Source organism: Dromiciops gliroides, chromosome 1 (assembly GCF_019393635.1).
Source record: "Dromiciops gliroides isolate mDroGli1 chromosome 1, mDroGli1.pri, whole genome shotgun sequence".
Lineage (NCBI taxonomy): Eukaryota > Metazoa > Chordata > Mammalia > Microbiotheria > Microbiotheriidae > Dromiciops > Dromiciops gliroides.
The window spans coordinates 55,638,024-55,660,922 of record NC_057861.1 but is presented as its reverse complement, the minus strand read 5'-3'; the positions used below and the strand labels follow the sequence as shown (position 1 = coordinate 55,660,922).

The following is a 22,899-nucleotide window of genomic DNA, read 5'->3' as shown; positions in this document are numbered from 1 at the left end:
CTGGGGAAGGTAAGTCTTTATCTTCCATTAGACATTTAAACAAAATTAAAACCTAAGTTTAAAAACAAAACAAAATATAAACAAACCAAACCAAACCAGACTTGTGTTTCTCAGGTATGAGCAGAGCTAAAATTGCAGGCAGACTGGGTGGGCTTTTTAAGCTTAGCTTAGCTTTGAAATGCAACAACCAGTGTCATTAATGGTTTAAAGCATTAGTGTCCTCCTTCAGGAAAGAGCTCTCTTCCAAGTGAGAAGGTGACCCTGCTCACTAAGGTAGTTTATCTGAACGTTGATGGATGGCTTCTTTAAAGACCACACTTGAGATTTCTGAGCACATTTTCATGTGAGAGCTTATTGAAAGAGGGTACTGTTGCTTTAAAATAGGAAAGTCAATGACCTTTGATTGTATCAGAAATAAGATTTAAGGACTCTCTTAGCTCTAAATACTTATATTCATGTGTAGGACTTGCTGTGTCTTACAATTGCATCTATTGTACCTGAGAAACATTAAAAAAGCAAAACAAAACAATCTACTGGCCTAAATAAGTTTTATAATTAAGTATTTAGATTTAAGTCATAAGGTGCTAAGTGTAGTTCTAAGTGTAACTAAGGGTGTGTATAAAGGGAAGGGGGGTGTATTAACCCACAACATCCTCCTTAAATTGGTCTTCTGTTTGTTTAGGTGGAGGTAAAACGTGCAGAACCTCGAGATAGCAAAAGCCAAGTCCCAGGACAGCCAGGTGCCAGCCAGTGGGGAAGCAGGCTCATGCCAAATGCTGCCAATGGTTGGGCAGGTCAGCCCCCTCCTACTTGGCAACAGGGATATGGCCCACAAGGTACTGTCATCCTCATCTAAGTCCCATCAGAGCACACAAGTAGTTTAGTAGTTAGAGGTGACCTGAGTACTTCAGAGGTATCAAACTTGGGTGTCCACTTCCTGAAAGGAAAACTCAATGCAATATAAATTTGTGGTTTTCTTAGTCAGTAGGTGGGTGTGGTGTCTTGTCCTGTCCGTCCCCCTGCCCTCCTCCCCCATTCAATTCCATTTGAGTTGGACATCACTGGTCTACCAGCATCATGAGGAGTACTTGCTATTACAACTTGATAGGGAGATTTCAATTAAAAGCATGAGCTTATAATATTGTTACCATACCACATACATACCACCCCCCCTTCCTCCCCATTTGAATTCTTCGATGAGTTGTTCCTATTTTTAGACATACAACAGAAACAGTCTTCATCAAAATCTGAAATGCAGGCAGATCACATCATAGAAACTGTCTGAGTTTCTTTGCATTTAGGTTTTTAAAAATCTAAAGATTTTAAAATTTCCTTAAATCCAAATGGTCAGTTTGATCCAAAGCACTGCACCAAGGTAACTCTTACAACCCATTTTTCTTACTTACAACTTTACTTGGGTCCTGGTGTTGTGCTCTAAGAAGGAAGCCTGCAATTAGATAGGGTAGAACAAATTGCCTTGGTTTTGAATAAGGGGCAGGTGAGAGCCCTGATGTGAAAGCATTTCCAGTCCTTAACCAGAGTCACTGGTTCTGTTTCCAAAGTAAATCTTTTTCATCAAAGCTGCCTTCCTGTTTTTTCCCACTTGATCTGACAAAACAAGGCTGTCTACTCAGGACACATAGTAAGTTGGACACTAGGCATTGCCTGGAGGAGAGGCCCTTATTCTCTAGAAGGCCCCAATTGGACTTAAGCCATCTCTGTGTTTCAAGCATTATACGTTCTGAGTAGTTCTCAACAGCGAACACTTGAAAAATATGGACTTAGTGTTTGTACTTGTTCTGCCAGGTTCCCATAGGGAGGGAGGGGGAGGGGCAGCCGTTACGAGCACTTCTGAGTTGTGATGTCCTAGATCATGCTCAAAGAGACCAGTTAGCTCCCTTTTTTCCTCCATTGTTAACTCTGCAGACACAGCTGTGGCTTTGATGTTTTTATAACATGTTAAACACAATACAGGAAGATGGCATTCATGCACACAGTGCATTTCTGGAATAAATTTTGGCTTAAATTTATTACATGAATAGTTTTTTTTGGTGCCCTAAAATTCTACCCTCATAACAAGGCAGTGAGGAAAGGAATATGCATATTTTATAGATGAAGAAATTAATGCTCAGGAAGGTCAAGTGACTTACTCTTGATCAAAGAGGGCTAGTTGACTAGCAGAGCCAAAATTTTAACCTAGGTCCTCTGCCTCTGTTTCTAGCACTTTCTCTGCTAAATCCCTCTGCCTGTCTGCCAAACCTAAGATGGCACCATCTGTCTGTGGTTAACATCTGGTCCTTGCTTTTAGCTGCCTGGGAGCATTCATGTTGCATCCAGGTAGACACAAAAGTCATCTCTTACCTAGGACTGAGAAGAAAAGCATATTCTCATCCCTGTTGTCCAAGCCACACAGGAAGCTTGAAAAACCAAAACCAAAACCCCCCAGTACTAGACAGTACAGTAGAGCTTCTTTATGCTCTGATATTCCTGAAATTTCTGAGTGAGGAACAAAGGGAAAACCACTTGAGTGGCATATTTGAAGTGCTTATAATTCAATCCTAGATACCTACTTTTTTTTTTCTTCATTTGAAAGCTCATCTTGGACATTAGAATTTGAATTTGATTCATTTTCCAAATGACACTAAAGGGCCTTCTAGGATTTGATACTTAAATGACTTTTACCTCATGACTGGGGAGCATCAATCATTTTGTTTGTTTGTTTCATTGTTTTAGGAATGTGGGTGCCAGCAGGGCAGGCTATTGGTAAGTAGCCCCCCTTTTTTTTTTTAAACAAAGGGGTTACAGAATTAGTAGGGAATTCAGCTTCCCAAATATCATGCTTTACAATTGGCAGAGGGAGAAGGCGGTTCATACTCTGTTTATATTGGCAGAGGAAGTAGTGAAGACAAAATATCATTTTGGAAGTGGCCTCAAACTACTGTCTGAAGGGCTTTATGGCATTGCAGATTAGTTGGAAAGATTTTGATTTCACAATCAATTGAGCCATCAGCAAGAATTTACTAAACGCCTATTATGTGTAAAGGACATTGGAGGAGATAAGAACTTGATGGCATTGCAGACACTGTCATGTCTCGATAATGTATAGTATCACATGAGAAAAGAGCACTTTGTTATGCAGTCTGAGAAGAGTATCAGGAAATGTGCATGTTACATTTGTAGGAGATCTTCTTGTGATTTACCGTGGGGATAAAATACCTATATGGCTAGCTAGTACACTAGAAAAGAGCAGATCCATGTGTTGTTGCTCTCTCTGTGATAGGGTGAGGTACACAGAGGGTTCTTTTGGGGTCTTGTCATTAGAGTGTGTTAGAGCTCATTGTACAGATTGGCAAACTGAGGTTCTGAGGTGCCATGACTTGTGTAAGGCTGCTTCTCAGGCTAATGGCAGAGCCTTGAATAGAGCCAAGGTTTTCTGACTCAGTCAGCCTAGTAAGTCTTTTCACCCCACTGTCCTCAAATACCTTTGATTGGCTGGGTGCCCTGAAGAAGTGGGTCACTTTACAGAAGGCCAATGAAGAGACAAACCCAGACAGGTAGAGTTGCTTTGGGTCACATGTGCTTGTTAATAAGAGCTGAGACTAGACCTTAAGGAGTCCGGGGTCCTGTCCCTCAATCAAGGTGGATTTTAAGCCCATGGAGGTTGGGGATGGGTATGGTTGGGTACGTTCTTTCCCCTCCCTCCCTTTATGGTGCTGTTTCTTTGCTTTTCCAGGTGGTTATGGGCCGCCTCCTGCAGGAAGGGGAGCTCCACCTCCGCCGCCTCCTTTTACCTCATACATAGTATCCACGCCTCCAGGAGGGTTTCCCCCTCCCCAAGGCTTCCCACAGGGGTACGGTACCCCTCCTCAGTTCAGTAAGTCTTATTTGGGCTCAGATGGGGAAAAGTTTGGTTTCAGGCCTTTCATAACAACTGAGTGTGTTAGAATGTCCCTAAACAACAGAGTGCTGAGCTTGGTCCTTAAAAGAAATCCAGATAAGACATGGTCTTTGAAAGAGCAAAGAGTAATAAAATGCAGCATCAAATAACTAGCATCAGGGGCAGCTAGGTGACTCAGTGGATAAAACACCAGCCCTGGATTCAGGAGGACCTCAGTTCAAATCCAGCCTTAGACACTTGCCACTTAATAGCTGTGTGACCTCGGCCAAGTCACTTCACCCTCATTGCCCCACAAAAACAAAACAAACCAAATAACTAGCATCAGAGGGACAGAGTTGGTGTTGTGTCAGACCTTAGGGTGAAGGTCATTATCAAATGGTGGGGAGGGGGTTGGGAATTAAGGAAGGGCCTCTTGAAGATTGGAGGATTTGAGGAAATAGATATTTAAAACTGAGTAGGACTTAAAGAGGGGGATGGAGAACATTGGAGACATGGGGAATAGTACAAACACAGGCACAGATGGTGGGAAAAGTGCAGAGGAATGCTTGTTCAAAGGAGAACGTGGCCTCATTTGACTGCACCAGAAATACCTGGAAGGAAGACAAAGCTGGGGAAAACAGGGCGATGTTGGATCCTAGAGGTCTTTGAATGCCAGACCAAAAAAGAGCAAATAGAACTTTTCTCTAGAGGAAAGCTGCTAAGAGGAGTGATCTGATCACCTCTATGAAAAAGGATGATTCTCTTAATCTGAAAGACAGATTGGACTGAGGGAGAGTAGAGGCAGGAAGGCTTGTGTCGGCAAGTAAGCCATTATTACAGTAAGCCACGTGGAATAATAAGGACCTGCATCACCAGGAAGGCTATATAGCCGGCATTGAGGTTTGGGGTGTGAAGAAAAGCACTTTGGATGTACCTTTCTTCTCTCCCACCACTCCCCCAATAAGAGCTATTTTTCTGGGTAAACAATGGAAATTCTCCTTTAAAATCCTCTGGTAAACAGGGATTTTCTTTAATGCCTTCAGTTTTCTAGTACATTTCTTTAATATGTTGACATTTAGCACTCCCTTAGAACAAGAACAATGGGACCATATAGAACTTGTATACATGATGTTTTTCCCAGTTGTCATATGAATGAATAGATTCTGGAGGCAGATCTTGGCTTGATTCTTAGACCATAGTGTTTTGGCAGGATTCATATTCAACAAGTCGAGTGCCTAAAATTTATAACGAGCTGTGAAGACCAGTTTATCTCAAAATGAACAATTTTACCTTATTGTTTGAATTTTCAACTTAGAACTTTGTTGTAAACCTGTATTAAAGAAATCATAGTACAGCTATTGACTGATAGAAGCAGCCTGATTCTGGAATAGTTCTTAGTAAGGAAATTACATTCTTTACCTAGTGACTGACATCTGACCACCAGGGAGCTAAAACAACCTCTTTAATGAGTAATTTTCCTTTCCCCTTCCCCTTCCTCTTCCCCATTTCCTTTACCTTTCCTTCTTCTACTTAATTGTTATAATTGCAAGTCTTAACAGAAGTTTGAGAGTTTTGTTTTCAGTCCTTCACTGAAGTCCTACTCACGTGTCCTGTCGTGGTGTACTTGTTACTTATTTTTGAAGCTGTGTCAGTGGAGCCACAGGCCCTGGCAGGGCCCACTAAGATGAAGCTATAGGGCTTCATTTACAGGCCAGGTGGCAGATGGTGTCTGATGTCTGAGCAGTGATGTAGGTGAGCAGCCCTTGAAGGCTGTTTAGTGAGGCCGAGGGGTTTCAGTCTGCGACAGTGGAATGTGCATCCTTACCAAGGAATCACAAATCCTTGAAGCTTTGTAGCCCTTCACCAAGTCTTTTGAAGTATGTATAAGTAGGGGCAGAAAAAGTATTTGGAGGTAGATAAAATGAAGTCTAGAAATAATGAGTGGCCCTTTTTCATGACATAATTAAGGGTTGTGTTTTGAGAGTGATTCAGTCCTGCATGTTCAGAGAACCAGTAGGTCTAGTCCATTTAGACACCTTGAGTTTCAGGGTGGGAGATGGGAGCTCTTAGTGAACTGAAGTGCCAGACTTGGGAAACAACCCAGACTGGTCGTTTGTGGGAAGACTGTAATGTGGGTCTGTGTTTTGAGGAGAATCATTAATTTGCCATCATTCTGTCAAGAGTGATTGGGTGCCCCTGCCTCCTACCCCATGGCAGTCATAGTCCTAAATTGTTCCTGCCCTTTCCAAGGCACACCCTGTAAATCCCAGCAGCATTTGGTCTTTTCCTTTAACCTCTACTAGGCCATTTTACATATGGAAATCTAATCAAGATGATAGTAGCACTTTACTGTTTGCAAAGGGCTTTCCTGACAGCCTTGAGAGGTATGTAATGCACATGTTATCCCCATTTTACAGGTAAGGAAACTAAATGCCAGAGAGGGGACATGGTAGAGCCAAGACTGGAACCCAGATTTCCTAGCTCCAAGTCTCATGTTCTTTCCATTAATTACTGCCTCACAAGATCATTTTTGATGGCCTGAGAAGCCAGAACTGCCTGTCTTTTATTCCTTGTTGGCTATATATCTTCTCTTTTTTCTTTCTTCTGCTTTTTCTTTTCAGGTTTTGGCTATGGGCCTCCGCCACCTCCACCTGATCAATTTGCCCCTCCGGGAGTGCCTCCTCCACCTGCCACTCCAGGGGCAGCACCGCTAGCTTTCCCACCACCACCATCTCAGGCAGCTCAGGACATGAGCAAACCCCCAGCGGCCCAGCCCGATTTCCCTTATAGTCAGTATGGTAAGTCGTTAGGCATTGCGCTTCTCCCCCCAATCCTGTGCTTTTCCTGTAGTGGTAATGTGTTGGGGGCACACAGGGTTTCCACACATAAGCCCAAAGTATAAGCGCATCTTGATTTTGAAAACTCTTAAAAAGCCTAACTACAGCCTTTCAGGGTTCTCATACACAGCATTCTTCCTGGACTTGTTTTCTGAGCTAATGCTAAGTTTTCTGGCTCCCCAAATACCCAGACAGTCAGTAGGGGTGCTCATGACGGTGAAGGACAGGAATGTGTGCACTGACTAGTTTTGTATCTTCTTCCCTTTCATTCTAATTTCCCAACTTTGTTTAAGCTGGTTTAGAAATGAACAATATTGTCCTTGTCAGTCAGATGTTTTCTCTTGTTGAGTTGACCCAAGATGGCCTCAGCCCAGGCTAGTTCTGGGTGGCTCACCTTAAAGGTGCCTCAGAAACAGGTGGTGGGGGAAACTAGAGAGACTTGGGAAGAAGCTTCATAGTGTTAGGAGGAGGTGGGAAGCTTCAGGCTGCTCGCAAGGAAAAAAGATGGAGTGGGGAATTGATGGAGAAGAATTCAAAATGACCGAAGGTTATAGCAAAACTTTCAGCACATTTTACTTTTTTTTACTTAGTCTCATAAGGGCAAGAATACAAGGGCACTTGCAATGGAAAAGCAGTCAATTCTGAAGCAAATCCTTCAGGGTACTGTCAGTTTGTGGAACTCGAGGCTGTGAGTGGTCAAGGAGAGTTAGCGAGGTCGAGGTGAAATTCCATGATGTGACGCTGAAAGCCCCAGGAAGACAGTGTGGAGGGTGAGATTTCATGCTCCAGGGCTTCAGTTGCTCTCCTAATCCCAGCCGTGCAGCATTGCGTGATGAACTTGACTTCCAGGGGCCAGCCTGCTGCCTTTGTTTTGAAGTGTCAGATGCTGGCCTCAGCTGCGGGAGGGAATGGGGGGCTGAATGACCCAGGGATCGGATAAAGTCAGGGTAACCCTTGCCACCATGCTTTAAGTAGCTTCTCTAGTTGGTAGCTGAAGCTGACCCGAAGTACCTTAAGGAGCTGTTCTGTAGAGTGGCAACATCATCAACATCTTTCCCCAAAGTCCCCCAGGGGTAAGGGGAGGGGGCATGTCTGTGTACATAGAGTGGAGCCAGCACTTGTTAGTGATTTCTGTGGTGTAGAGCATCAGAATTTCACTGAAAGTAAGATTCATATTGATGGCAGAGGATTACCAAAGTTGGGAGGGGGGATGGTGTGTGAAAGAATTGGCAGGCTAGAGAAGGGGTTTGAGAGGGTCAGCTGGTGTAGTGTCCTTTTCCATTTGAGGCTGTTGAGATGGAGAGAGCTTCAGTGACTTGCCCAGGCCCATGGCAGAGGGAACAGCAGAGCCCAGGTTTCCCAAGTTGCCATTCATTGTTCTTTCCAATACCATAATGCCCATCTTTTAATCTGTCAGCAGATTTTCTTACCCCAAGAAACTGGCCTCTTCCCCCTCTCCCCCCTTGCTGCCTAGAAAGTAAACTAGCTTCATCTGCCCTTGCAACAGGCAAAGCCTCCTTAGAGCTACAGAAGTTAGGCCTAGCTCTCCACTTACTCTGAGAGACAGTATTGATACAGTGCTCTAAGAAGGTATCTCTGTAGAACCTGTTTTTCTAGTTCTGTCAGGCCTTTCTTGGGAAATGTGGATGAAAGGCAGCATGCTACCTTTAGTCCTGTCTCAGGAAACAGTTATTAGCAAGGGGGTGCGGGGCAGGGCTGGGGCTAGAGGACCATTAATTAGATTTGGGGCCTGAAGTTCCACGTTTCTGTACAAAACTCTGCTGGATGTGATCCCACAGGGCCCCAAGTATTCATTTACCTTAGCATCGAATTGCCACAGCTGAAAGTTTGTCTTCCTTTTATTGCTAGGGCTGGTTTTTCATACAGTCATTAAAGGTGATACTGTCTAGGCAATAGAAGCACCCCTTCTATCCCCTGCATGCCCTTTGCAGTTTTATTTACTGGATTACTTACTGTCCCAGAGGCAGTTCACCAACACTGCATGTATTTTGTTTCCTTCATAGTTAAAACAAAATGCCTCAGGGGAAAAAGCATTACTCAATCTTAAAGGCATTGAACTATATCATTATTTTGCATTTGTATAGATGTTATTTACACCTTAAAGCACTTCTATATATACGATGGGTGGAAAAAAATATGTAAACCTTCGGGTGTAGAGTAACCATAAGCCCTGGTATATTTGTCTCCCCCACCCTAAAAAAAGTTACTATCTGTACAAGGCTGTCTTGGGGTTAGTCACCCTGGTCTCCTCATTTCTTACTAGGGCTGGGTACCTATTCTCAAGACCCTTCAGGCTTCGGGCCAATACTTTGTTTACACTCTTATGGTCAGGCTGAGCAGTGATATATCCTAGGTAGGTGGAGCCTATTTATAACCAATGCTCTTACTGTATCTGCACTTGGGAAATGAATGTTTCTTAACAGGGTCTCTTCTACCTTTGTTTTCGTTTTGGGTGGGGGTGGAAATTAGAGGTACAGTTCTGAAATGTTTGCTTTTGCTGGTTTGAGGATCTTTACTGGCTACAATTATCAGTTGGCCCCAGCTGGGTTGTTTTGTTTTGTTTTGAAGCAATGCACAACAAAACTACCACCACCTTAAAGCACAAAAGAGCTTGAATGTCCAATAACCCCGATCCCATTCTCCATTGACCAAGTCATTGCGCTACTAGTTTTCGTCGGACCTCTACCGACTGAACTAAGTTTATCATGAGCAACTGATTTATTACTCCCCTCTACTCTGGGCCCATTGGATTTGATTGCTTTGGATTTGGGTAGTTTTCTGAAGTAGGAAGTTGCCCCCATGGGTCTGGAGCGAAGAAGTTGATCACTGCCTATGAGTGAGAGAGCTTATAGGGAAGGAATTCGGTAAGACTGTTCAGAACAGTTGTGAGCTCTGAACAGGGCCTGCAGTCCACAGACCTAGAGCTGCTCTCTACCTCCAAGATGCAGTGCTTGTGAGAGAGATGTTCTTTCTTTCTCTCCCTCTCCTTTTTTTTTCCATTTTCTTTTTTTTTTTAATCTTGAGCTTCACCACCAACCACATAGGTGATTCAAAGTATATTTGTGATGGATGACTGACCTTTGCATTAAAATGGCTGAATTAAGTGGCTCAAGGGGGTCAAGTCCCTAAGCAGCTTGTAACAGATGCATTGACCAATGCCATTAGAAATAGGAGGGTGTTAGCGGAGTAGCAAAAGTAGAAAGCAACAATATTGTTGCTATGCCAAGAAGTGTTCTCACATTGGAAGTCAGTATTAACCTTGCACATCCAAAAACATCTAAGTGACACCATATTGTGATTGTGTAAATTTCTTAGTGGTGTCTGGATTTTTTAAAAAAGAAAACATAAGGGTCCTGTGGTTAATTGACATTTTTACATCTCCCAATCACAGGAACTAATAGAGCAGTTAGATACCGTAATGTTGGCATGCCATCCGAGAAAACTCTTCAATCCCCAGTAAAAAAAAAAATCTATATAGCATTTTACATGTTACATTTTTATGGTTGTAGCACTTTGTGGCTACAGAGCACTTATTTGATCTTCACAATATCCTTGTGAGGCAGGTTCTACAAGCATTATTTTCCCCATTTTACAGATGAGAAAACAGGCTGAGAGAGGTTGTGATGTGCCCAAGGTCACACCTTGGGGAAGCCAGGACTGGAAGCTGACTCCTAGTTCAGTCCTCTTTCCACTGTACTGCACTGCCACTCATCTCTTCATCTCTTAGCCACTCATCTCTTCATCCTGCTTTTTAGAAATCTGTTGGACCTCATTCTTGTCAGTAGAAACCCCTCCACATGACCTTTTTGAAGGAGCAGGTTGAAGAATTGGGCTTGGAGCAGGTCTCTTGGTTACATCAAGTTCTCTGAAGTGAATTTCCCTTTCTGTGCTTGAGCAAATCTATCCACGATCCACTTTGAGCAACGTCTCAGGCATTACCGGGGGACATGGAGGATTATTCCTTTTGCTTATCTCCCTGCCAGTGGTTGCATGTGGAAGTGTGTTGACTCTCCCATACTTCCCACATTCCCATTGCTTTGGTGACTTGGCTGGAATTGGATGTGGTTATTGAAGCTGATAAAAGGGATGAGAAAATGGATTGCCCACCCAGATCTTTTCTGTTTGCCATGTCTCCTTTTGAAGGAGGCATGTAACAGTGTCCTCTCGTGCAGAGAATTGAACACTAATGCTGGGTGCCTGGTTGGCAATGGAGACTGAAAACCTGGGCCTCTGTTGAACCCAAGGGGCAAGGGGTCGCAGCATATGTGCGAACTTGCCCCTGGTGTCAGTGGGAGGGGGTCAGCACTCAGCAAGTGGGAGAAAGGGGGAGGTAAGTCTCCATGTCTCTTCTGTCCTTTCTGCTGGTACAAGTAGCCAAAGGGATGAGGAACTTGGTGCAATTTCAGCTTCCACTGGATAGCTGCCTGACCTCACCTTACCTCACCTTACCTCCCCACTTAGGCCTTTAGCAGCATAAGCCAGTGATTTGAATTGGATTTTTTAGTAGAGCCATCTAAAATAATAAGGGTTTCCATCTCCCCTCAAGTCACCTATCTACTTTGATGATTAAGAATTCCATTTGATGGCAACCAAATTATTTTCCCCAGAATGACCCATCTGGTCGGGGAAGGGGGGAGGGGGTTGTATCATTGCTATGACTGTGGTCTTGTCAATGTCCCTGTCTTGAATTCTGGTCAGTTTTTTGACCAAAGCTCACTGTAATCTCTCTCTCCCTTCTCAGCAGGTTATGGACAGGACTTGAGTGGCTTTGGACAGGGTTTCTCAGATCCCAGCCAGCAACCCCCCTCCTACGGAGGACCCTCGGTGCCCGGATCAGGTGGCCCACCTGCAGGAGGAAGTGGTTTTGGACGAGGACAGAACCATAACGTGCAAGGATTTCACCCTTATAGACGCTAGCCTGGGCTAGAAATCAGGGAATTCTGTCCACAATGGGATATCTGGTACCAGCTGAAACCGGGAATTCCAAACTTGTGAACTTGTGACAATCACATACTTGATGGAGAACAACTTAATAAACCATTTGGGGGGTGGGTGGGGAGGTGGGGAGGGGGCGAATGGCTTTTGAAGGCAAAGCTGTGGGTGTTTGGACTGCAGTTTTTAAATATATTCCTTTCTCTAGCCCATCAGCACAAATAAAACAAAACGTCACTGGTTCAAACTACAGGGTTTTAAAAAAAGTCTTCAGCTTTAATTCAGAACTTCAGGTTTCTTTTTTCCTTCCTTTTTTTTCTTTTTTTTTTTTAAAAATGATTCTTCCTGAGCCTTTTGTTTTACCGTATATTGTAAACTTTTATGTTGAAAGAAAAAAATATACATTTACAGATTGTGAAATTTTTAAGAGAAATTTTCTACTATGTATGCTGGCTTATTTTTTAATTTAATACAGGGTTTCCGTTAGTACTGGTGGAAGTGAGGGTCAGTTTTAAAGCCCTTATTCCTGGCTTTGGGGGTTGGGGCAGTTGGTCCAGAAACTCTGGGAGTTCAAAGAAGAAATCTACTGAGTTTGGTTGTGCTTTTGCTTTTGCCACTTGACTAACTGTGGTAGCATTGCAGGTGTGTTGATGCGCACAGGGTCACTTAGGAAGGGCACAGGCATTTAGATCTGTGCTTCAAAATTTTAAATCCGGTTTGTGGATTTCATTGGGGGGGTCACAGAGGCCTTGGTGAGACGTAGATTTTCCTCAGGCGGAAAAGTTCTGGTGCATTTTGCACTAACCAGTGATTACCCCTGGTTTGAATAAAGAAAAGTACATTTGGATTAGAAACACAAGTTTGTATTCCATTTTTTCCCCCTGCCCTCCCCTCCCCACCAGTGTTGTTGTTCTCAACACACCACCCGTGGTGGATTGTCTAATCTTAATTTGTTTCTGGTATTTGGTGCCTGTTGGAGATTAAATGCACAGATAATAATAATGATAATTTACATTTCTAGAGTGCTTTCCTCAAAATTGGTCCTGTGAGGTAGGTGATATGAGTTATTAACTCACTTTGCAGATGAGGGAACAGACTGGTTAAATGATGTGTTCAGGTTCATATGGCTAGTTCTTGTCAGCTGGAACCCCTGCTGTAGGATCATGGATTAGAGCTGGAAGGCACCTGAACCTAGAGGCCGTCTAGTCTGGTCCTCTCGTTTTAAATTTGACATTTCAATCTCCATGCAAAGTAGAAAAAAAGGACAATATGTGAAGCTGTGAATCTCCATTGTGGGCAGCTCACAGTTGTTATTGAGGGTTTTTAAAAGTCTATCATAAATCCAACATAGTCCTTTCAAAACTGTCCTACCCGTCTGTCCAACCCCTTCATTTGAGGTGTGAGGAAACTGAGGCCCAAAGAAGTTCAGTAACTTTTCTGAGGTCACTCTGGGCTTCAGAGGATTGCAGCCTTGGGCTTTGACACCCAATCAAATGCTCTGTTACATCCTGCTTCATCACAAAAACACTCCCTGTACAGCGTGACTTGTAGATTCTGCAAGTTGTCTGGAAGAGTACTTTGAAAAGAACAGCGGCCCTTTGAAAGTTGACTTGACCTTTCAACTTAGTGGTGGAATCCTGAAAGCTTTGGTATCTGGGGTGTTCATTCATTAGAGGCTTCTCACCTTACGTTACTCGAACAGTCTGAATTTGGGGTGGGCCCCTTTCCCTTCTCTGGGCACCCCTTTCCTCACCTATAAAATGAGTGGAGTTAGACTAAATGATCACAAAGATTCCTTCCAACTCTGCCTGGCAAGATCCCTTGTAGGGGTAGGAGCACCAATTAAAATTAGGCCAAGTTTGGGTGGGGCATGTGGGTCAGGGGTGTTGGGGGTGTGATTTGGGTTGCTTAGGAGGGCTGGGGGGGTGGGTGGGAAATGGTTATTTCTTGAGAGTCCAGCATACAGCCTTCAGATTTCTCTGAATATTTCATAGCCTGGCAGCAGTTTGCTGTATACAACGCAGTTTCATCTACCACATTTCACCAAGTACATAGGCCATAAGAAGGTGCCAAACCAGCAGAGAGGGGTGCACCATAGGGCTTTGTGTTCAGTTGACCAACCCTGACTCATCGAAAGAAGGAAGAGAATGAATTTCATGCTCTTGTTGGATTTGGATCTAAACTGGGACCTTAAGGTGCTCTCAGGTTTCTCTTAGAATTCTGTGGAGATCTTAATGTCCAGGAAACAGTCATATGAAATTCTAGTCATCCCAGTGATGAGGTGGTGGATTGAATTTGAGACCTGTCGTTTCCACTAATTCACTGACTACACGTGGGTAATTGACTTAACCTTTCTTCCTGTCATCTGTAAAATGAAGGGATTGGATTAGATGACCTCCAAGGCCTTCCCTGGGAGCTCTAAGATAATGATTTTCACAGAGTGACCCCAGACATTTGCTGGCACAGATCCCTGCAACCTCCGCCGCCCCCCCCCCCCCATCATAGGCTTATTAGAGCAGCATCTGCCCTCAAGCAGGCCTAGAGTCAAATTCTGAATGTATGAGGCAGCTGGGAGGGATATGTCATTGCAATTGAGCTCACTGAGGCTGGTGCCACTGGTGAGCCTGTCATTGTGGGGGGACCTGCCCCTGGGGAGCTTGAGGAAAATTTGGCATCCTGAGCATTTTGACTGAATAGCAACCCCTCTGGGTCAAGTGGGATGCCGGAACTTCAGAGAGTGGGGCAAACAGAAGCACACGTTTTAAATCACAATCCAAACAACATTTTGCTGGACATAACTTTTGCAGTGAAAAACGTGAAGTTTATGGATCTCATGAGTTTAAGTTTTTCAGCTGTGGACATTGCAGGTGAATTTGAGTTTATATTTTATACCTGGAGGAAATGGTCTGCCACAGCACAAATGACAAGAGAGCTATCTTAAGTCAAGGAAATGTGGGTTGGTTTCTCAAGCTTACTGATGGACAGCTGGGCAAACCACTTACCTACTTAATGTCCAGACACAATGCCATTCTGCATTGGCAGGAGTTTAATCACCTCAAGGCTCCCCCCACTAATGAAAATCCCAGGTCAAAACTCACCCTTTCCCTCCCCAATTAAAATATATACCCCAACTAATCTTTTCCCATGCTTTCGAGTCTAAACTACTAGAGGATTGGGCTTTTTCCATCTGAAATGGGATGGACAAGCTAAGCTTTTCTTGGGTTACAGTCACTCAATATTTTTTATCATGAAACTAATGGGATAAGACAATAATACCTTGACGAATTTGTCCAGGATAAATCCTGAGCTGCTTATCCACATCCCATCCCACATACTAAATTAGGCTATCCTCTACGTCTTTTAACATACCAGGGCATTTCATCTCTTATTCCTCACTCAGTGACCTTTTAAGGTGTTACGAATATTTTTGCATCTTTTTATACCACTTTTAAATCATTGTTAGTAATGTGTGTGTCTTTCCCCCCATCCTCCAGGCAATCAGGGTTAAGTGACTCACCCAGGGTCACACAGCAAGTGTCTGAGGCCAAATTTGAACTCAGGTACTCCTTACTCCAGGGTCGGTACTCCATGCACTGTGCCACCTAAGCTGCTTTAGTGTGTGGCCTTTAAATCCACCATGTGCCTTTCCAGAGGCAATGGAGAGAGAAGTCCCATATATACTTAAGTATCTTTAACACACGTGCATTTCCAAGAAGGAAAGTTGTTCCTCTTTGGAAAATCCAAGGAAGAGTCCCTGGAGACAGTACCATTTCCTACACATTGGGGCTAGGCTGACTAGCAGTATGGTAGGTAGAGATCACTGAAATCTTCCTACCTAGCTGCCCTGGAAACAATTTTGTGGTGGAAAAGAGTGCTTGACTAGGAGTTGGAAACCTAGCTTCTAGTCTTGGTTGAGTCACTGAAGCTTCCTGCCTGGGCTTCTGTACCAAAGCAGAGTTTTTAACCCTGGGTTCTGTGAACTTGGATGGGGGAAAACATTTACTTTGACCAAGTTTTAACTGAAATTTTAGAATTCCTTTGATTGGAAACTGATTCTGAAAAGCAGTAGACAGGTCTCTTCAGGCTGCCAAAGGGATCTTTTGACACCACAAAGAGTAAGAACCTCAACACTAAATGATTGCCAAGGCCTTGCTTAGCTCTAAAAAATCCTAGGATTCTTGAAATAAAACTTGTGTAGGTGGAGAGAGCCTCACCATCTTTTCTAGCGATAATGGAAAGGATCCCAGAGAGAGCTGTTCCAAGCAGTCGAGTAGGAATTAGTCTTTAACCTTACCCAGCATCTCACGGAAAGCATCACAAACCCCCTCCCAACATATCTCTACCCTTTCTGCCCCCACCCCCCCCCCACAAAAAAATAATTTAGGTAATGTTGGGAGGGAAGAAGGAATAGGTGGTTTGTTCTCAACACATCCCCTTCCCTTTTGGATTCAGGCCATTTCCACTTGCTAATTCACCCCAGAGACTGGCTTCTCAGGGAAGTAACATGTGGAAAGGCTTTGAAAAATGAATCGCTGGAACTACAATTTCTAGCAAGTTTTAACTTGATTCCATGAACCAATCAACATGAAAGTACTTTTTTTTTGGTCTTTAGTGCGGTTTAGTATCCAGAAAGTAAATTATCCTAGTGCAGTTCACCTTTTAGACCACAGGCTTTATATGATTCAACAAAAAGGCTTGAAATAATGTGGTTTTTTTAAAGAAAAAAACCAGCAAGGCATCTCTGCCCAGACTTGGACTGACACTTCAGAGAACACTGCTTTCTAAAGTACCCTCCAATGTGGGTTCTGGGCTTTGACCTCTCCTTCGATGCTCTGGGAAGCTGTGAGTTGTGACTGGCAGGCTGCCTCATACTGGCTTTTTGTTTTGTTTTGTTTTTCCCTCAGCCTGGTTTGTAACCCAGGCTGGTCTCTCTTGGTCAGGACTTTTCATATTCCTCCTTAGAGATCAGCAGCTGCTTCTTGGTAGAAGTCATCTACTTAACGCCCCCTTCCCCCAGATGCTCCGAGATGAGACACAAAATGTAAGTGGACAATAACACCAAGGCCTTCTATTGCTCCAAACGTGGTCTGCTGTTTATCCATTGCCAAATATGTGCATGGATGGCCTTGTGCTAAGTCCAGGCTGAGGAAAGGTAAGGTCCAGCTCACAGGATATAGCCTAATGCTAAAATTTCCAGATGAGTGATATGCAAGGTAAGGTAAACTTGAAAGTGCTTTGGCAATGTGAATTATTATTAGGCAGCTGCCTAAGGCACAAGACAGGAAAGCTTTTCATATAAATTTTGTTTTGTTTTTTTGCGGGGCAATGGGGGTTAATTGACTTGCCCAGGGTCACACAACTAGTAAGTGTCAAGTGTCTGAGGCTGGATTTGAACTCAGGTCCTCCTGAATCCAGGGCCGGTGCTTTATCCACTGCACCACCTAGCCGCCCCCATAAATTTTTATAAAATGCACGTATTTGGTAATGCCAGTAAACCTTTTCCACCACCCCACGGGTATTGTGTGATGTCAGATGGCATTGTTCAAGTGAAAGTTGAGAGCCTCAAGTAGACGGTAACACACAAGAGGCACAATTTTCAAGCCTTCCCCAGGCTAGACTGAGGCCTTGTGCTTTCTTTAGAATCAAAGAATTGCACTCAGGACATCAGAGTAGGTAACAACTTCAGAACATGAGTATTGCAGCTAGAAGGAGGAGCCCCCGGTCATCACCTCCTCATCTGTAAAATGAAAGGTTAGGACTAGATAACCAAACTCCAAGTTCATTTCCAGCTCTTAAATCCACGAAGCTATACAGCATAACTGTTAGAAAATGGAATGAATGAGCTGAGAGAAGACCTGCTTGTAACTACAGAAACTAACACGCAGAGAGGCAACATGAAGGTCTCTTGGTCACAGAGTCCTTTTCCAGCCAGGATTTTTTCTCCCCTACGATGGAACACAAGGCAACGGCAGACTCCATAGACAGAAAAACCTAAGCTCAGCTCTCCTTCCCAGCTCAACTCTTGAGGGAATAGAGAGGGAATTATGGAGAGGGGAGGAATGACTGGAGAGAGATCACACTGGCAGCTCTCCGGTTTCTAGGTCCCAAAGGGCAAATTCTGAGGACAAACTCAACCTAGTCAGGAGGACAAGGAAACAGCTGAGCCCCCTACTAATCACCGATATGCCTTTCTTCTCACCCAGCCTAGGAATTTGGAAACCAGGATTCTGTTCCCAGCCCTTGATATTCATTGGCCAAGTCATTTCCCAAGGCTGAACCGGCTTCCTTCCGGTAAAACAGAATTGGGGGGCGGGGTGCAGTGGATAAAGTACCAGCCCTGGAGTCAGGAGGACCTGAATTTAAATTTGACCGTAGACATTTACTAGTTGCGTGACCTTGGGCAAGTCATTTATCCCTGACTGCCTCCAAAACAAAAACAACAGGGCTGGATTAGATCAAAGGTTCTTCACTTTATTTGTCATGAAGCCCCTTAGCAGCCTAGTGAAGCCTATGGGCAAGCCCTTCTCAGAATCATGTTTTTATGCACCTAAAATAAGAGTTACAGAGCAAGCCAATTACGTTGAAATAATTATCAAAAGGTTAAAAAAAAAAGTTCACCCACCCCAGATGAAGAACCCCTGGACTAGTTAGTTAGCAAGCACCTTTTCAGCTCTAGCAATCCAGCTCTGGGAGATTAGGTTGTGAGAGCTTAGTTTGGTCTCTTGGTGCCCAGGTCAGGGACCACCTGGAGGCTGAGGTCCTAATCAGAGCCACCTGGTTCCCTCCCCGGGGCCTGCTTGTTTGTGGGCTGGGGCCGCCTGAGGTAAGAAAGGCACCTGGGACATCGGAAAGGCGGTTTCTGAATCCCCTCTTTCCCCGGGTTACGCAGCTCCCTGGAGAGACTCGCACACGGGCTCCCCTCCCCTCACCACCTGCCTTTGCAATCCGGCGGCAGCAGCAGAGATGCGGAGAAAGGGAGAGAGAACCCAGGAAAGGCACTTGTCCAAGGCTGTGGGTTGAGCTGGCTCTTAGAACATGGAATGTCAGGGCTAAGAGGGATTTCAGACCGGTGTGTGGGGCGGGAGAGAGATGGGGAGGACCTTAGAACCCACAACCTAGAGAATCAGGGCTGGGAGGAACATTGAACAGGGACTATCAGATTTGGGGTGGGGGAACCAGCATGGGAAGGACCCTGGGAGGGACTTTAGATGTAACGATGTGTACAGCTCGGTCCCCAGGAAGGGAAAAGACTTGCTTGGGGACCCAGAACGAGTTAGACTTTATCTCCCCGGGGACTTAATCATAGAAGTTCTATATGTGCAGCCCTAAATGCCCGGAGCAGAATTCGAACCAGCTCTTCCACCCCCCCCCCCCCAACCGGCAGCCTCTCGAGGCATCTCACGCCCCTCCCTCTTTCGCAAAGCACACGCTTGCTTTGCGCCTCCTGGCCAGGAGAGGGCGCACTCCCAGCCCACGAAGGGGAAACGGAAGGGGCGGGGCCTGCGTGTAGCGCCACTGCGCCGGCGCGGGGTGCCGTCGCCCGATATCTGCGCCTGCGCAATCGGGAGCGGTCTTTTCCTGACAGCAGACAAGATGGTAGGTGCTGGCGCTGAATGGCTCGGGGAGAGCGGGCGGGTGTTTTGTATCCATCCGCATCCAGAGTTGAGGCGGCCGGGTTGGACTGGGACACCTTGGTTCCCCTAGGAGACCCTCCAGGGTTTCTTAGCCGCCGTATATTGAGGGGCGGTCATGGTCGGCCAGGGGGCCCCGTGGAGTCCCGGGCGCCAGAGCCGGGGGTTGTCGCGCGCGAGGCCCTGGAGGTCCCGCGCACTGCGGCCCTGGCGTTCGTGCGGGGCGGGGGAGAGGAGCGACCTGGAGCTACCTGCCCCCAGGGGACACCCCTTCCCCATCCCCGGGGTAGGTCCCCTCGGGGCCGCGGGCACGGAGTCTAACCCGGGTCCCCGGCTCTTCACAGGCGGAAGTGGAGCAGAAGAAGAAGCGAACCTTCCGGAAGTTCACGTACCGTGGCGTGGACCTGGATCAGCTCCTGGACATGTCCTAGTAAGGAGCAGAGACCCCCACCCCCAGCACGGTATCGATGGCTCTCCGTCCCGAGGCCCCCATGGGACCTCGCGGGAGCCCGCCCCAGGCTGGCCGGTACGGTCAGTGCGCCAGCCCCTGGCCCCCAGTGCTCCTTTCCCAAGGAATGCTGCGGGCGTCTGCTCTAGGCCCAGGAGGTCGCTCAGACAGACGGGAAGGGCTGGGGCTTTCCCCGATGTATCCAGCGGCGTGCCAGCCAAGAACAAGGTTGGGAGCCGGGGGAGTGGCCCTCAAGCCCTGCTCCGAACGCTGCGGGGACAGAAAAGGGCGGTTCTTAGCCTGCCCCCCAGCGGGAAACCGGGGCTTAGTCTGGAAGTTTTGGGTTAAGATGCTTGACTCCATTTCCCCGGGTCACTTTGGATTTGCCCTGCCTCCCCTGCAGTCAGGCCGGCAGAGTTCTAGCCCCTGCCTGGCTCTTTAGGCCTGGAAAAGTCTCTTTCCTCCTTTGTCTCAATGAAATGTGAAATGTAAGATTTGGGCCGAATGCTCTCTATGGTCTCTTTAGGGCTAACCCCCTGGGGTTGTACCCCCTGGCTTTTTCTTAGCAGACTTTTACCAAACTCTGGGGAGATTTAGGGGAAAGATGCTTCAGATCTTAGGGAGCTTGCTTCTTCCATCTCACTGGACAGTTTCTGCTTAGAGTCAAATCTTTGGTACATCAGAAAAATCCTTATGCCTTGGGCAGATTTTATTTTTGTTTTGGGGCAATGAGGGTTAAGTGACTTGGCCAGGGACACACAGCTAGTGAGTGTCAAGTGTCTGAGATCGGATTTGAACTCAGGTACTCCTGAATCCAGGGCCAGTGCTCTATCCACTGCGCCACCTAGCTGCCCCGCTGGTTAGATTTAAACTAAATTTTGAGAAACTTGGTGATGGTTTTTGGGAGTTAAGCATGTGGCTGAGGAAGGAGAGAGGCCTTCTGAGGAGTGATGATGATTTTAAGGTTTTCAAGCACTTTATATGTATTCTCTCATGATGCTCACAATAACCTTATATGGTGTAGGTGCTATTTCTAATTTTACCAATGAGAAGAAAAGTGGCCTCCCTCAGTGTCATACATCTGTTAGGTTGTCTGAGACAGCATTCTAGTGTCATCTTCGATTCCAAGCCTAGCACTATAATATGGTACCCTTTGGTTGCCTCTGCTCTTAGTCTTGTTCTTCCTACCCCCAAAGTAGGCCCTGGTCATATTCACACTTTGAGCAATGGCTTTTCCTGGGCTGACTGGGTAGATCCTGATAATTTGTTTCCTTTCTCCTGATCTACAGTGAACAGCTCATGCAGTTGTACAGCGCCCGGCAGCGGCGGAGACTCAACCGGGGTCTGCGGCGCAAGCAGCATTCCCTCCTTAAGCGCCTGAGGAAGGCCAAGAAGGAGGCACCCCCCATGGAAAAGCCAGAGGTCGTGAAGACTCACCTTCGAGACATGATCATCCTGCCAGAGATGGTGGGCAGTATGGTGGGCGTCTACAACGGCAAGACCTTCAATCAGGTTGAAATTAAGGTAAGGACTGGCAGACAGTTAAAGGGTGTTCAGACTCTGCTGATGAAAACAGTAAAATGACAAGGGAGGGGAAAAAAGATGAGGAGTCAGGAATGTGGTTGTAAATTCCTAGTCCCCATTATTCCCATGTATGACCTTAAATGGGTCAGAGTGTCCACCTCCAAAGAAAGAACTCATACTGAACACAGAGTGAAGCAGGCTACTTTTTGCTTTCATTGTTTTTCTTTATTCAAGTTTTCTTCTATAAAATGACTAACATGGTAATGTTTTACATAATTGTACCACTCAGGGATGGGGGGGGGAAGAGGGATAGAATTTGGACTTCAAAATTATAAATAAAAAATGTTATTTAAACAAAAAATAGGTCATATTTAAAGCCAGAAGGGTCCTTGGAGGTAGGGTTGTGGATCCATTGTTCAGATGAGAACAGATGACTTGCTTAAGGTCACACAGCTGCTACCAAGTGTCAATCTATAAATATTAAGCACCTACTATGTGCTTGGCACTCTGAATAAAGATGGATGTTCAGGTCTTTTTTACTCATGTAAATTGTTGGCCACTATGCCATGCTGCCCCTCTGGTCATTGCTTCTGATCGACTCAGTTTTCTCATTTGAGATGACAGTTTGGCACTCTCAGTCCTGCCCTTATCAACTATTCTGAGTGCATCACAAAGTGCTTTGTGCGTTGGCCATGGGATATTGCTTAGTACAGCCTCCAAGGACTGACTTGGGGATGAGACAGAGCAGCCTTATGATAAAGAGGTCAGGGATGGTACAGAGCAAAACAGGAGATGTTTTCAGTTAAATTAAGTCTGCAAGTAGACACTCTCCCTGTGTCTTAAGTTGCAGCACAAATTGTGGGGCCCTATTTTAGAGAGTGCTTGAATGGCAGCTCAGCTGTTTGCTGCTTGTGTGACTTAGCACAGTAACTCACATTGTAGATCGTTTTTCCAGGTGAGGAAAGAGGCTCAGTGCTTTAAATCACAAATGGTACTTCCACGATTGGAATCCAGAGCTTTCCAGACCCCGTGCCCCATGTTCTTCAATGTGCCCCACAATACACCCCCTTTATGAGGCACAGTTTAAGCTATAAAATGAAAGGGCTTCAACAAATTGGCTTTCTGTCGCTTGAGCTGTCGATCTTTGGAGCCTATTTAATGCTTAAGAGATGGGCAGAGTAAGGTGCCTGTAAACACAGCTGTTCATTTTGTCTTGCAGCCCGAGATGATTGGACACTACCTGGGCGAATTCTCTATCACCTACAAGCCTGTGAAACATGGCCGGCCGGGTATTGGAGCCACCCACTCTTCTCGTTTCATCCCTCTCAAGTAACCCAGATCCTAACAATAAAAACAAGAAGGTTCTTGTGAAAGTGTGGCATTTTCTGGCACCTGACCTGGCTAGGGTGGGAAGGCTTTTGCCCCTGAGGTAGTAGATTGTGTCGAGAGAAATTACTGCAGTGTCCATTGCATCTTTCCTTGCCTGTGACCCAGTTTCCCAGCTTTGGTTCTGTTAGTATAATCTCATAGGCTATGTTGGCTTCAAGACCTACCCCCCAGAGATTAGTCTAGCTGAAGGCAGCATTTCCCCTTCTCTAATCAGCCCCACGGGGATGCCCAGGATAGCAG

At 45.5% G+C, this 22,899-nt stretch overlaps 2 protein-coding genes across 8 annotated transcripts in view; both read left to right on the top strand.

Annotated features, from left to right (window-relative positions):
• DAZAP1 (DAZ associated protein 1) overlaps positions 1-12,521 on the top strand; it is a 40,877-nt gene extending 28,356 nt beyond the window's left edge. For 3 of the 7 annotated variants that reach the window (XM_043985059.1, XM_043985050.1, XM_043985104.1), the window contains 5 exons: positions 683-836; positions 2,734-2,763; positions 3,734-3,874; positions 6,499-6,675; positions 11,477-12,521. In XM_043985059.1, coding sequence (XP_043840994.1) covers positions 683-836; positions 2,734-2,763; positions 3,734-3,874; positions 6,499-6,675; positions 11,477-11,652 — 678 coding nt within the window. In that variant the 3' untranslated portion in view covers positions 11,653-12,521. Of the gene's footprint in view, positions 1-682; positions 837-2,733; positions 2,764-3,733; positions 3,875-6,498; positions 6,676-8,998; positions 9,089-11,476 lie in introns of all 7 variants that reach the window. The other 4 variants (XM_043985078.1, XM_043985068.1, XM_043985095.1 and 1 more) reach the window with 3 other exon arrangements.
• Positions 12,522-15,898: 3,377 nt separating this feature from the next.
• RPS15 (ribosomal protein S15) lies at positions 15,899-22,643 on the top strand. The gene is made up of 6 exons (XM_043990395.1): positions 15,899-15,937; positions 18,401-18,490; positions 19,120-19,263; positions 19,643-19,728; positions 21,036-21,270; positions 22,490-22,643. The coding sequence occupies exons 1-6, from the start codon at positions 15,899-15,901 to the stop codon at positions 22,601-22,603; spliced, it is 708 nt and encodes a 235-aa protein (XP_043846330.1). The 3' UTR covers positions 22,604-22,643.
• The last annotated feature ends 256 nt before the right edge of the window (positions 22,644-22,899 follow it).